The following is a 15,385-nucleotide window of genomic DNA, read 5'->3' as shown; positions in this document are numbered from 1 at the left end:
ATCTCCCCTGTCGTGTTCGTTTAACGATTGTAAAGGATCCGAAATTGTCTCATGGTTAATATGTTATTCGATTTAAACTAGTTCCACTGTAATTGCGCGTAGACAGACTATGCGCCACATACATATAATAGACGGTAGCCCAGTCACATTAGGCATTTTTTGACAGAAACGTATATAATAATAATTATCACTAACAATATATATATTTTTTAATTTAAACAAAAGATTCCACAAGAAGTCGTCTAGAAAATAAGAGGATCGCTGTTCGGTTTCAGGAAATCTCGCGTGAGTTCGTGCTTGTCAACCTGTAAACAATATGGCTGCTGAAACGCTTGACTAAGATGTATGAAAAGGACATTTACCAATTATCATAGTAACTACTTGTTTACTTCCACTGACAATTTAATATTTTGTCCATATGGATCACCGTACTCATGATATGTGTTGAAATGTGTTTTGCATCACGTGTAAAATCACCCCGTACCGAATGGGAAAATCTCGAACTTGTCGCTAGTTAACATGCACAGGTTTTCCTTATCACATTAGATTCAACTATATGCTCACCACAAGAAACCAATGCTTTAAGAACTGTCGAGAAATGTATATGCTAGTACACATGCTTGTTTTAACACCAATCACAAACCGAAAATGTGAGTTCATAGCTAGCTAATGGTTCGTAAAGTAACTGTTTAGCTCGTAATTTTGTTTTTATTTAATGTTAAACTGACACAATTTTACAAAGACCCTTACGAATAAAGGATGGCTAGTTTAATGTTGTCGTGATAAAGTAGAAAACATCATGATTCATTAACATGATGAAATTATATAATTAATCATCAACATAAGACTACATAAGAAATATTGGAAATGTTCAAATAAAATAATCAATATTATTATGAATTATGGTTGAAGGTAATTCAAGCTTTTATTGATCTCAATGGTCATTTAATACAAATACTATTCCATGTTAGATTATTGATGACATTTCAGCCTATTTGACTCTTTTAACAATTAGAAATTGAGAAGTAACATGGTAAGGACATAAAACTGGAAAGTTCAAAACTATAACCTCTTTTCTTTCTTCAGTTGAATTTTATTCAATGACATCATTGATAATTTCACACAAAATGTTCTTAATGTCTTGTACCCACGAAAAGTATTTTTCAAATAAATGTCTGTCATGCAAAACATTTGTTTTTCTTCTGAAAATGGTATTCGAATGAGAATATTGCAAAATCGAAAGAAGGATCAGTGGGCACTTTACTGAATACCTAAAGTTTAAGAACATGCTGTGAATTAGTTTAAATCTGCCCAAGACCAGCAGTTGTCATTTGTCACAGCAAAATAGAACAACTGACTTCCGACTCCTGTGTAACTGTAAAACCTGTTTTCATTATATGTTTTTTCAGATATTCACCTGGACCATTTGTGTGAGCTATGGCTGGAAGAGACCTCTACCCAACCCTGCCTGATGGGCGGGGCTCATTTCGAGTTGGTGCAAACAGGCGTGTTGAACTCACATTGCAAAAGGAACTGGATGATGTTGCCCTCAGGTCATTAGCAGAAATCTCCGGCAGAAAGGAGGCTGTGAGGCTTGCACCTCTCACTGATGATCAGATAACTGCAAAGTAGGTTTAAGAAAAGACTTCATTTTTGACCAAGCAAATTAATTATTTACTTTACAGATACATGCAGAAGAAAAATTATAATAAATGATTTAGGACATAAGAAGCCATGAGTAATTGTATAACTGCATTGAGCTTAATACCATATTTTCTTGTGTGTAATGTGCACCAATTTGGGGGGTTACTGGTTTTGGAAAAATGGCTGTCCTTCCCTTTAGGTTATGGTTTGGTTACAGATATGCAGAAGAAAACTAAAATATATATTATGATTTATGATATAATAAGCAATTACTAAATGTATAACTGCTTTGAACAACTATTTTTTCTTGTGTATAATGTACACAATTTTGGGGGTTACTGTTTTTTTTTTAAATGGCTATTCTTCATTCCATTAAGGTTATGTTTTGGTTGAAGCAAGCAGAAGAGAACAAACACAGCGGTAGAAATTGGCACTAGTCCTGTAGTCCTTGCCAAACTGCCCAATAGTTAAGGTATCATGAGGACTAGTAGAAATTTGCCATTTTTAAGGGTTTTGCTATATGTTATCATTACAAAATACTAGTGGACTAAAACTGTAAGTTTCTACCGCTGCAAACATAGTCAAAATGACAGTTTAACTGTACGTTTCTTTAATGAAAGATAATCAGACATGATTACTATTGATGCTGAAGGTATCATATGGATAGGTTAAATATTTCTTATACAAGTGACCATGGTGACTGCCTCTGTGTTCTAGTGAATAGAGCATCTGCCTGGAGAGTGGAAGGTCTATGTTTTGGGCTCTGGTCGCATCATATTAAAAGATGTTAAAATTGGTACTTGTTGTTACCCTGCCTGGTATTCAGTTGGATAGCAGGATATAACTGGCAGTAGTTAAGACTAGTACAAGCAGCCACATACATGTCGCTATATAAGTGCAATGATCGATTTCACCTTACCCTTTTGATATTAGGATGACAAGAACACTTTGATTTTATCCCTTACTTTTCAATGTTTACTGTACCGCCTCTGTGGTCTAGAGGTAGAGCATCCGCCCGGAGAGCGGAAGGTCAGGGGTTCAATCCCCGGCCGCATCATACCAAAAGACGTTAAAAGATGGTACTTGTTGTTACCCTGTCTGGCGCTCGGCATTAAAGGGCTAAAACAAGGACTGGTCGGCTCGGAGTCAGTATACTGTGTCTGAGTGGGGTATTCGTGTTAAACTGCTGCATGGTATCTCAGTGAGCTAGCACTATAAATCGGCATCAGTCCGGACTAGTACAATCAGTCACACACACACACACACACACACACACACACGTCGCTATATAAGTGCAATAATCTTGGACGCGACGTTAAGCCCTCACCTCAATGTTTACTACCACAAGACATTCTTATTAATCTCTTAGTTTTACATTGAAGATGAATATAAACATTCCCATATGATTTTAATAACAATAAGATCATGAGATTAATATCATTCATGATGTTTAAGCTTACTCATTCTATGTGGTTTGCAGTAATACATGTATTGTGTATTGTCACCTGTATGCCAACTAACTGGTCTTTTATTTAAATCAGTAAACAATCCACATGATCTGATGGTGTGGATCTTTATTGCAGGAAACTTCAACCTGAATTCAAGCCACAGAAAGTTCGCGACAAGAAGAAAACTGTTCCAGTGTTTCACGATGATCTTCAGCCAACTTCATATACTAAGGTATATCAACATTATTATATCAACACAACTTGGGACATTAGTTCTATCGATTCCGGGGTAGAATAGGCCTTCAGCAACCCATGCTTGCCGTGAAAGTCGACTATGCTTGTCGTAAAAGGCGACTAACGGGGTCGGGTGGTCAGGCTCGCTGACTTGGTTAATTTACGTCATCACACCCAATTGCGTGGATTGATGCTCATGATATTAATCACTGGATTGTCTGGTCCAGACTCGATTATTTACAGACCGCTGTCATATAGCTGGAATATTGCTGAGTGCGGCGTTAAACAACAAACCAGAACCATTAGTTCTAACTTTGAAAAGAGTCACGATGTCAAATTAGAATTAATGATATGCTGCATGTGCTCGGTCATATATTGGAGTGAGTTGATCCACTGCCAGCTGTCCAGTGTATCTCTATTCAATGAGGCTACAGTAAATTAATTATTTTTAAACATATCATATGCATTTCTTCCTTCGATTCTTTTGTAGCAACATCCTAAAACAGTTTCCATCTTCTAAAAACCTTTCACCCGAACACCCCCCGCATCACCATAGTCACCACCCAAACAAATGGGCCCGCGCTAGAATCCTGTGTACTGTGGTCTAAGCAGTTTGATCACCTGACACCCCATGCCACATCATTCTCTTTCTAGAGCTGACAGGCTAGTGTAACTGATGCGGGGATGGTCAGGTGTGCATGTAGCGTGTGAGTTGGAGAAGTATGCACATGCAGAATTCGTCAGCAACAATCAAGACTGGGTCAGATGATCCAGTGATTGATGTTGTGAGCAACAATCTATGCTGTTGACATTGACCATGTTGACACACCCTCACCGAGTCCAACCACCCTATCCATTAAGTCGTCTCTTACGACCAGCGCAGGTTGCTAGGGACTAATTATCATGCATCATAGGTTTACATCCATAGAACTGTGAAGATACGGTTTGGAACAAGTCTTCAGCAACCCATGCTTGCCGTAAGAGACGACTATGCTTGTCGTAAGAGGCAATTAATGGGATCAGGTGGTCAGGCTCGCTGACTTGGTTGATGCATGTCATCATATCCCAATTGCATAGATCGATGCTCATGATGTTAAACACTGGATTGTCTGGTCCAGACTTGATCATTTACAGAGTGCCTTCATATCGCTGGAATATTGCTGAGTGCCGCGTTAACCAACAAGCAAACTACATCCACACTCTGAGTTATTGGTAAGCAAGGCTAATGGCTGCCTTTTGGAATATGCAGAATAAGGACTTGCAGAATTACTCTTGATTTCGGCTAGCCATGACCCTTCACCATGTCTTCCGACTGGACTACAATATGTGTTTGTTTGTTATCTCAGGACCACTTCCAGCTGATTCCCAACATCCCCCCCTACAACCCCCTGGATAAGCATCGCCGCCCCGACGCCCCAGACAAGATGCGAAAATTCCCCTATGCCAGGGAGCACACTGTCACTACAACAGGTGAGCCAACGAGGACGATTATTTTATTGTTCAGGATTTGTGCCCTTAGTGCCCTTATTTGGGCGGTGGGGTCGCCTAACGGTTAAAGCATTCACTTATCACACCGAAGATCAAGGTTTCAATTCCCCACAAGGGTACAATGTGTGAAGCCCATTTCTGGTGTCCCCCACCATGATATTGCTGGAATATTGCTAAAAGTGGTGTAAAATAATACTCACTCACCCCTGAGTATTGACATAGCATATCACTTTATTGTAATATAAACATAACTGTGACTTTATCCAATGATTTTGCTGTCACAGGTGATTTTTTGTGTCATTCCAACAACAGACTAACTGAAGAAAATAGACTGTGTTTTTTTTAAATATGTAGAATTACTCATTCAGAATTATGGATTAACTGTCAAGGATATGTTCATGTCGAAAGTTACAGAATTAATTCACTGGTTGTTTGTTCTTTAATGCCACACTCAGCAATATTACACTGCCTGTAAATAATCATGTTTGGACCAGACAAACCAGTGATTGATATTATGGGCAATGTCCCACACCACTGGGTATGATGACAGCAATCAACCAAGTCACGAGTCTGACCACCGGATCCATTTCTTCCCCTTCAAGCAGAGGTTGTTGGTGACCTATTCTAACTCAGAATCCAGACAGGGGACTCACCATGTTCCCCCTGGTATGGGGCGGTGGGGTAGCAGAGTGGTTGGTTAAAGCATTTGTTTGTCACACTGAAGGCCAGGGTTCGATTTCCCACATGGGTACAATGTCTGAAGACTATTTCTGGTGCCCCTTGCTGTGATATTGCTGGAGTATTGTTTAATTGGGCGTAAAACCATACTCACTCACTCACTCACCCTCACTAGTATGTAAGTAATTGGTGGCCCAGATTTCATTTCTTTATATGTGACTGCATGCTATTGGTGTGACAGTACTTACTACAGTGTAAAATCCATTAAGCCACTCATTCAATGATGAAACCCGTGAAGATCAGGGTTAGAATTCATCTTCAGCAACCCATGCTTGCCTCCCCTTGTGAAGATCCAGGTTAGAAGTCATCTTCAGCAACCCATGCTTGTCTCCCCCTGTGAAGATCCAGGTTAGAAGTCATCTTCAGCAACCCATGCTTGTCTCCCGCTGTGGGATCTGGGTTAGAATTCATCTTCAGAAACCCATGTTTGTCATAAGAGGCAACTAATGGGATCGAGTGGTCAGATTCACTGACTTAGTTGAACAAGCAAACAGACATTCACTGATGGATGTGATTTTACAATGCATGTCATGATTTTCTTCAGATTTGAAAAAGGCCCATGTGTCGTCAGTGGGAGTTGTACCAACAAGAGCAAGGTATTTGGAATTAAGACACAGGCATAATAAGCATTTCGGGATATTTCGATTCAATTGAATGTTTCATTTTTAATAATACATTTGGTCACAGTTGATGTTTCAGATGTAAATTATTCTATATTAAGAACATTTAGCAGTTTTAGAGACTTTTGTTCCTTCTTCATAGTAAGGCAAATCATTATGTAATGTAATCCTCTTGTCACACAAGTATATCATACAGATTAACTTCCTATTGTAAAGGGTGCATTTTGGGCCGAGACATCTAAAGCGCCCTCCTATGATTGTGGGTTCGAAATCCAGTTCGCCCTCATTATGTCTCTCGGTTTGTCAGCTCCATACCTGTGCTCATGGGTTTCACCAGAGTGGTAAACATCTGAGACCTGTATCACTTTGGGCTTTCCTCCCTCTTAAGGACTGTCTCTGTGGTCAAATGGTAGAGTATCTGCTCAGAGAGCGGAAGATCCGGGGTCCAATCCCTAGCCATGTCATACCAAAAACACGTTAAAGATGGTACTTGTTGTTACCCTGACTGGCGCTCAACATAAAGGGCTAAGACAAGGACTGATCGGCTCGGAATCAGTATACTGTGGGGTATTCATGTTAAACTGCAGCATGGTATCTCAGTGGGCTAGCACTAGAAAATCGGAATTAGTCTGGACTTGTACAAGCAGCCACACAAACACACACACAAGTCACTGTATAAATGCAATAATCCTGAACACGACATTAATCCTCATTTCACCTCCCTCTTTAAGCTGACACTAAGCAGCATTAAACCGAACTCACTCACTCACTCCTTGTGTAATAATACCTTCTTAGGATGTCATCCTTCACATCATTGGCAACAGAACATGAACATGAACAACAGAGCAGTGTGAGACTTTAGCCACAAGTCTGACTCTAAGAACATTCTGTTTTCAGTCTAGGAAACTCAGCTAATAATTGTCCATATAATAACACTAAAATATACTGAAACTGAAGCCAAGAGACAGCTTTGGGTTGTGTGACTCAAAAGTCTTTGCTACAGGCTGCAACAGTCTCTGATTATTTTGTGCCTGACTGAATGGTTTGGAATTTTAAATGCCTGAAAAAGAAATATTATTTTCTCCTTTCTAAATCTTTGTATATCAATTGTCTTTCACAGTGCCAACTTGGCTGATCTGAAAGTACTGTTGAAAGGCGCCCCAGCTGTTGCTAGTGTCTTGCAAGGGGAGATAACTCTGTTAGAAATGGAGCAAGTAAGTTCATTCAATCCTACTACTAACTAAACTTTAAAATATACTGTGTGAACACATCGATTTGGAAGAGTTCAGTGTGCAATGGAAGAATCCATTCCGATTGAACAGGGGACGAGAGTTGATTGTGATTCAGGACTGGGGATAACGGTGGCGTGTCATTCGGAGCACTTGGAGATCATGCTGTACGTGTATTCATCAATGCACCACGCCGACTTTATACATGCACTGAAGGCCACAAGCAACTTTCCACCCCTACTATTGTTATAGACTGCACAGATTATGCAAATCCATGCATTCAGGATGTGATTTTAATAGTTTGTTCATCAGTAGATTACATCTCACTTTGTATAACTGTCAACTTAGATATGTCACAGGGATGAATCGTGCCTACAGCCCAAGTCATTTTGTCTAAAATGTAAGTTACCGCCTCCATGGTCTAGTGGAAGAATGTCTGCCCGGAGTGTGGAAGGTTCGGGGTTGGGTCCCTGTCCGCGTCTAAAGCAAAAGACGCTTAAAGATGGTTACCCTGCCTGGCGCTCGGCTTTATGCGGCTAAAACAAGGACTGGTCGGCTCTGAGTCAGTATACTGTGTCTGAGTGGGGTATTCATGTTAAATGTCGGCATGGTATCTCAGTGGGCTAGCATTATGCAATCGGCATTAGTTCGTACTATTACAAGCATACACAGACACACACACAGACACACAATGTTGATAAATTTCTTAAACATTTTCCTCTCCAGGCAAACCAAGCTACCCCTGCCACGCCCCCTCCACCCTCGACGGACATCCCTCGCATCGTCCTGAATGACAAGATCTATCGTCTAGAGGAGGATGCCAAGGCGGATGCTGAGACGAAGAAGAAGCCTGCCATTTTGTCTCAGACTGGCACAATACAAAATGTCATGTTCAGTGAGAGGCAGAAGCCGCCACCTCGACCATCCTACCTGAACAAACGCAAGAGGTGTTCTCGTAGGAATGTCATCAGCCCAGGTACAGATGGATATTGCTAGAGACATTATTAATATTAATATTTTGAGCACTGTCTCATTTCAAGTAGATTTCATGTATATAAAATGTAGGAACCCTTCAGTTTGTCATTCCTCCAAAATATTTTTCCTTTTTGTCCAACCAGGAGTTTGTTTTAGAAATTGCTTATAAACATTATTGTCCCACCAAACCTATGATTTTGGAAAAAATAGTTCTTAAACAATGTGATTGAAAAAAGGGGCCGTAGGACATTTTGGGTAAATATCAGTCAACATCCAAAATATGAACCAATCTGAAACCGAGTACTGAGAAGCCCACAAGGATTTCAAAGTGTAATCCTACTTAACATGCTTAATTCACTCACTCCCACTGTGATGAATGGTATGTACCACTAATTGGTATAAATGTGTATCTGTGAGGTGGTTTACTTTACAGTGGTCTACATTGGCTGAAGCTGATGGTTGATGTGGGGTCGAGACATTTCCCTCCCATGTTGTGTGGGGAAATATCTATGTGGGGCATTGTCAAAAAGAATTTCAAATTGCAAAGTTTAGATTTTATGTTTGCTTCACTGGCAAAGTGATATTTTGATGTGCCAGCTTGATGTGGGTGGAAAGCCCGAAGTGATGCAGGTGTTAAGACATTTACCACCTTGGTGATACCCACGAGCACGGGCAAGGTGCTGACAAACCTAGAAACCTAATCAGGGCAAATGTGGAATTCGAATCCATGATCTTAGATGACTGGGATATTTATGTTCATTTCCAATTTTGAAGTTCCACTAATTTGATGAATGTAACTTCCTCATGATTATCATAGCAATGTACGCGTTATGTGTTCCCACATGCTAGTTGGAGAGGATACTGAGCCAAGTCGACAGAAGAGTGCTCGCAGCATCCCGTCCTCCCTGCGCAGTGCCCCCATCAGCCTCCCCGATGACACGGTTTACAGCAAGTACGACAAGGCCATCGAGGACATGGACACAGACATGGAGAATGTAGAGACAGCCGTCGGTGTATCGGAGGCTGAACTCAAGAGCAGGGCTTCTAGTGTAGGTTGTCTACTATATATTTATATAGCATATGGAATCAACAGATCACTGCTGGTCAGTGTTCGGATTTTTGTTCTTTTTCTGAATCTGGATGTTTTAATTTAACTTTGAAGATGGGGATGATCCTGGTTATCCTCGTAACTATTGGTGATCAACAGTTTCAAACATGTAGGGATTCACTTGTACTTCTCCTTCAGAAATCACCAGTTCATCTTCCATGACAACTCGTAAACTAGTGTCACTGTTAGAGTTGGACATATCGCAGGTTATTATTGATTTGAGCTCACGCAACCACCAAAAGGAACAAAGTGCCTTATTATTTTATACAAAGATCGGCAAATATTTTAAACAAAGAAAAGTCTCACAACAAAACAAGTGAGATGAGTACTGAAACACAAACAATAAACGCAATTGAAGAAATAGCATGTTTCACACATTATCACACCAAATAGTGAACTCAGTTTGTGATATAAGCGGTCTATTGCTTGTCATGAGCTACAAGAAATTATTGGCTTGTGTGATCCGGCTCGCTGACTTGTTGATTGCATGGTGGGGGGGCATTGCTCATGATATCAACCACCGGTTTGTCCAAGACTCAATTATTTACAGGTTGCTGTGATATAGCTGGAATATTGCTGACTGCGGCCGAATAAAACAGACAAACAATCGCAATGAAAAATAAGACAGAATGACTCACTCGCTCACCTACCCACTTGCTCACAGTTATCAATCCTATGGGGTATCGTGCAGGAAGCTGAAGCACCATAAGTCCCCATGATCCCCAGCGAGGTAGCATAGCTTTGGTTACTGGTGGCCTATGGCCATGTTTTAGACTGTATTAATAATAATGTTATATATGTTTCGCAAATTTGTTTTTAAATATAACTTTGTATTCATGACTCACTTGTGTATATATCAACATGTTCTCGCCTTTTTATGGCTGAAATATTCATGTTGTGACGTTAAATTTTAACTCACTCACTCTTACCAACATTGTCTCCTGATGTAAGTGTGACTATCCCTGCAATATTACACCAGAGGTAATGTATTAACCTTTGTCACAACAACCGCCTCCGTGGTCTAGTGGTAGAGCATCCGCCCGGAGAGTGGAAGGTCCAGGGTTCGATCCCCAGGCCGCGTCATACCAAAAGACGTTAAAAGATGGTACTTGTTGTTACCCTGTTTGGGGTTCGGCATTAAGGGGCTAAAACAAGGACTGGTCGGCTCGGAGTCCGTATACTGTGTCTGAGTGGGGTATTCATGTTAAACTGCAGCATGGTATCTCAGTGGGCTAGCACTATAAATCGGCTTCAGTCTGGACTAGTACAAGCAGCCACACAAACACACACACGTACATGCACGTCACTATATAAGTGCAATAATCGTGGACGCGACGTTAAACCCCATTTCACCTCACCTCGCCACCTTTGTCACAACAAGTTAACACTTTAAGTACTCTAGCCCACCTCAAGGTAATGCGGTATCTGTACTAATGTCATCCTTGCAGGTGAAGTCTGTCCGAGCGCTCCTGGATGAGGCCAAGAAGATCAGCAGCCCAGACTCAGACCCCCTGTACAAGCAGCATCTGAAGTCAGCAGACAGGAAGAAGCAAGGAACCCCCACTCCGCGGAGATCACGCAGCAACAGCATCAAGAAGGAGACACGCAAGAGTGCAGGGAAAGGTCAGCTTCTTGCTTGTAGTGTTTTCCTGGTGATCAGGTGTGAATAGGTATCTTTGTTTTGTTTTACCAGGAATTGTACGATGAGGGTCGACACTGAGATGTGATGCTGAGTTGTGACACTCAGGTGTGACGATGAGGTGTGACACAGGTGTGACACTGAGATGTGAAGATGTGATGTGACACTGTGGTGTGACACAGGTTTGACAGTGAGGTGTGACACAGGTGTGACAGTGAGGTGTGACACAGGTGTGACACTGAGATGTGAAGATGTGATGTGACACTGTGGTGTGATGATGAGGTGTGACACTGAGATGTGATACTGAGGTGTGACACTGAGGTGTGACAGTGAGGTGTGACACAGGTGTGACACTGAGATGTGAAGATGTGATGTGACACTGTGGTGTGATGATGAGGTGTGATGATGAGGTGTGACACTGAGATGTGAAGATAAGATGTGATACTGAGGCGTGACACAGGTGTGACACTGTGGTGTGATGATGAGTTGTGACACTGAGATGTGAAGATAAGATGTGATACTGAGGCGTGACACAGGTGTGACACTGTGGTGTGATGATGAGTTGTGACACTGAGATGTGATGCCGAGGTGTGAAGATGAGATGTGACACTGAGATGTGTTGCTGAGATGTGACACTGAGATGTGTTGCTTAGATGTGACACTGAGATGTGTTGCTGAGATGTGACACTGAGATGTGTTGCTGAGATGTGACACTGAGATGTGTTGCTTAGATGTGATGCTGCGGTGTGACGATGAGTTGTGACGATGAGATGTGACACAGGTGTGACACTGAGGAATGACACTGAGATGTGACGAGATGTGACACTGAGGTGTGACACAGGTGTGACACTGATATGTGACACTGTGGTGTGATGATGAGATGTGATGCTGAGATGTCACAATGAGATGTGATGCCGAGGTGTGAAGATGAGATGTGACACTGAGATGTGTTGCTGAGATGTGACACTGAGATGTGTTGCTGAGATGTGATTCTGCGGTGTGACGATGAGTTGTGACACTGAGATGTGTTGCTGAGATGTGACGATGAGATGTGACACTGAGATGTGAAGATGAGATGTGACAGTGACATGTGTTGCTGAGATGTGACAGTGAGATGTGATGATGAGATTGAAGATGAGATGTGACACTGAGATGTGTTGCTGAGATGTGACGATGAGATGTGACACTGAGATGTGAAGATGAGATGTGACAGTGACATGTGTTGCTGAGATGTGACAGTGAGATGTGATGATGAGATTGAAGATGAGATGTGACACTGAGATGTGATGATGGATGTGACAATGAGATGTGACACTGAGATGTGATGATGGATGTGACAATGAGATGTGACAGTGAGATGTGATGATGAGATTGAAGATGAGGTGTGACACTGAGATGTGATGTTGGATGTGACAGTGAGATAAGACTGTGGCTGTGTTACAGGTGAGAAGGTCAAAGGGAAGCTGTCAGCGAGAGATCCAGAGGAGGAGAGTGGGGCAACGTCCAGGCCACGGTCGGAGCGGTCAGTCGATGAGATCATCTCCTCCCTCAGAGACCAGTCCAGGACGGGGATGTGAGTTGGACGCAGGACTTGTCTCTCTGTAGTGTGAACCACGCTTGTGCAGAATGCTATATGCCTGTTATCTGAGTGATAGTCGACTACATCATTAATACCAGTTTAGGGGAATCTCACATACCATATACATGTATACAGTAAAGAGCACCCCAGAAAATTGACAAAGAGGGGTGCCCTTTAAAATCTTACACAATGAGTTAAATTTTGTTTTCAGATATCGAGCAGTAGTAAACGAAACTTATTTCAAACATCGATCAAACTGAAAACTTTCTAGCCACTTGGCAGTTATATCTCCCTTTTGCTCTGCTGTTTTCTGTGAAAAATGGTTTTAAATATGAAGTGTCATGTAAATTTTTTGTCACATTTTGGGATGCTTATAAGGATTGGTTTAGAATTTGCTTATGGGGCACATGAGAAGGGCATTTAATATGTTGAATACGGTATGTACTGAATGGAGGGCAGGTTATCAAAGGTGTATAACTTTGCTGTGCAGAGTTTGGTTCTTTGACAGGATCAGATGGGCAGGGTTTGAGTCCAGATTAAGATCCTTTTCCTGATGGCACCATACCCATGCTTTTGAGTTCAATTAAATTCAGATCTATAACTCCCATACGATACCTCTCTGCATGAACATCTGGCCACCCCTCCATAGAAGGTCGTGTCCGGTGAACACTGAGTGAACTTTAACTGCCCAATCTAAATGAAGGATTGTTTGAATTCCAGAGCTGATCAGATCCACTGTCTAATTACTTTAGCTTTTTTTCCTTATCATCTTGAATCAGAAATTTCAGTTTTAACAATAGCATAACAGCACAGAACTCAAATATTCCTTCGAGGGTACTCTCCCTTTTGGGTGTAGATGCCATGGCTCTCAGAAATGACATTCGGACCTTGACGGTTTCTTCATTTCGGAGATACAGAAATCAAATGTACTGGTTTGAATGCTTCTCTCACTTGTACCAAGTATTTAGAATTCTCTACTCTGATTGGCTGAATAGTAAGGTCACCTGATGCGTATCGCACTGATATAAAGGGTTGATTTGAATGTAGGTTTCAACAAAGTGGTAAAACTCTCTAGTTTAAGTGGCCATGATATAACTGACTACTGTTCAAGCAGTGTTAAGCCCAGCTCCCTCTCTGGCTTGTGGGAGATTGTTCATCCAGAGATGTTAATCCTACTTATGCAGTTTTCTGCTGTAATTTCAGCGTGTCGGATGCTGACCGGAGGATCCAGGAGATCATGGACAGGGTCATGTCCCGGGCCAGTGCTGTACTAAGTGATATAGGTACCTACTGACCAGGGCCCTGATTCTGGCAATCTTAGCGCTAAGATGATCGCAACTCCCATACTTAGTGCTAACACCACAGATAGTAGTGCTAAGATCGATTTGTGGAAGTGGACCCTTGGACCTGTTTCACAAAGGGATCTTAGTGCTCGGACTGTCTGTGGTAAACTATGGGAGTTAAAAGTCACATTGCTAAGATGGCTTTGTAAATCAGGTATTCAATAGAGCTGTAGCATGTTTATGGGAGAGAGAAAATTTTTAGTCTTGTGGTTTTAGGCTAGAGAGAACGAATGGTTTTAGAAATGATTTCACTGTGTCATGTTCATTTCATCCATTGATTGATATTGGTTATATTGATATTTGATAATAAATCTACATTCCAAAGTGACATCATTTGGGAGTGGGGCGCCAGTAGCTCAGTGGCCCAAGGTGCCACAAAACGCTGTGCAGAGTTGCATCCCTTAGGCATGCCAGGATCTTCTAATCAGGGACGATTCCCAGATTTTGCCCTGAATTTCATCCTTGTTTTCTCAGGACCATACCATGCTGATCGGGTTTTCAAAGTGGTTAATGTCAAAGACCTTCATCACTTGAGTCACAACTGGTATTATAACTCTAACTATTTATTGCAGCTGTGAATGAAGCAAGTGACAGCCCGGATGGTCATCGAGGTCAGTTGAAACTTACGTTTTGTTCAATCTTTCTTGCTGGATCTGAAATGTCTGCCTTGTCTATAAATTTGAGAACATTTTTCTATCTGCACTTCCATGTCATTCACTGTTGTGGAATACGATCTGTTTCTATTTTAATATTTGTCATTTACGTGGTTTTTTTTTTTCACAGAAGCACTTTTGAGTGAGTCAGTATCGTGAATGAGTCTAGAAATAGTCTTTGTGGTATTGCCAGATGGTACCACTGTAGACCCCATAAGTCTGACATTAGGTGATAGTCATTTATACTGGGATGGAAGGGCTGGAGAGATTCTGAGGAGCGTCATCCAAAAACACAATTGGCTCATGAGAGGTGTCAAGTTTTGTACAATTTGTGTGAATTTCGAATTAAAAGTTGTTACACTGTCCAAATCTTTAAAGAAACAGAGTTGGATTTATTAAAAGTGAAAAAGAACTTGATAAGAAATCTCCAGACCTAGTTGCCTACCCCAATGAAAAACATCTAGTCCCACTTGCACAAAGCAATCTTAGTGCTAACACCACTGTAAGCCTATAAAGTATAGGAGTTACCATGATCTAATATAGATATATAGATGGGAACTCATTGTATCAGTGTAGAATAAATAGATTAATTATCATTTCCTGATAGTCCCTCATAGAGTTCTAGGTAGCATAGGTTCCCAGAGTTTCCTGTTTGAACTGACTAAAATGGACAGTGGGTAGTACCGA

General features: G+C 41.3%; 1 protein-coding gene across 1 annotated transcript in view; it reads left to right on the top strand.

Annotated features, from left to right (window-relative positions):
• The first annotated feature begins 321 nt into the window (after positions 1-321).
• Positions 322-15,385, top strand: part of LOC139450295 (uncharacterized) — a 69,376-nt gene continuing 54,312 nt past the window's right edge. The window contains exons 1-12 of the mRNA XM_071231974.1: positions 322-373; positions 1,410-1,628; positions 3,228-3,324; positions 4,673-4,796; positions 6,097-6,148; positions 7,293-7,386; positions 8,128-8,377; positions 9,226-9,425; positions 10,933-11,107; positions 12,567-12,696; positions 13,906-13,985; positions 14,618-14,656. Of these exons, the coding sequence (XP_071088075.1) occupies positions 1,438-1,628; positions 3,228-3,324; positions 4,673-4,796; positions 6,097-6,148; positions 7,293-7,386; positions 8,128-8,377; positions 9,226-9,425; positions 10,933-11,107; positions 12,567-12,696; positions 13,906-13,985; positions 14,618-14,656 (1,432 nt within the window). The 5' untranslated portion in view covers positions 322-373; positions 1,410-1,437. The remainder of the gene's footprint in view (positions 374-1,409; positions 1,629-3,227; positions 3,325-4,672; positions 4,797-6,096; positions 6,149-7,292; positions 7,387-8,127; positions 8,378-9,225; positions 9,426-10,932; positions 11,108-12,566; positions 12,697-13,905; positions 13,986-14,617; positions 14,657-15,385) is intronic.

This window comes from Haliotis cracherodii, unplaced genomic scaffold, assembly GCF_022045235.1.
Source record: "Haliotis cracherodii isolate W230 unplaced genomic scaffold, xgHalCrac1.p SCAF_8, whole genome shotgun sequence".
Lineage (NCBI taxonomy): Eukaryota > Metazoa > Mollusca > Gastropoda > Lepetellida > Haliotidae > Haliotis > Haliotis cracherodii.
This window is presented reverse-complemented; position numbering and strand designations above follow the sequence as displayed.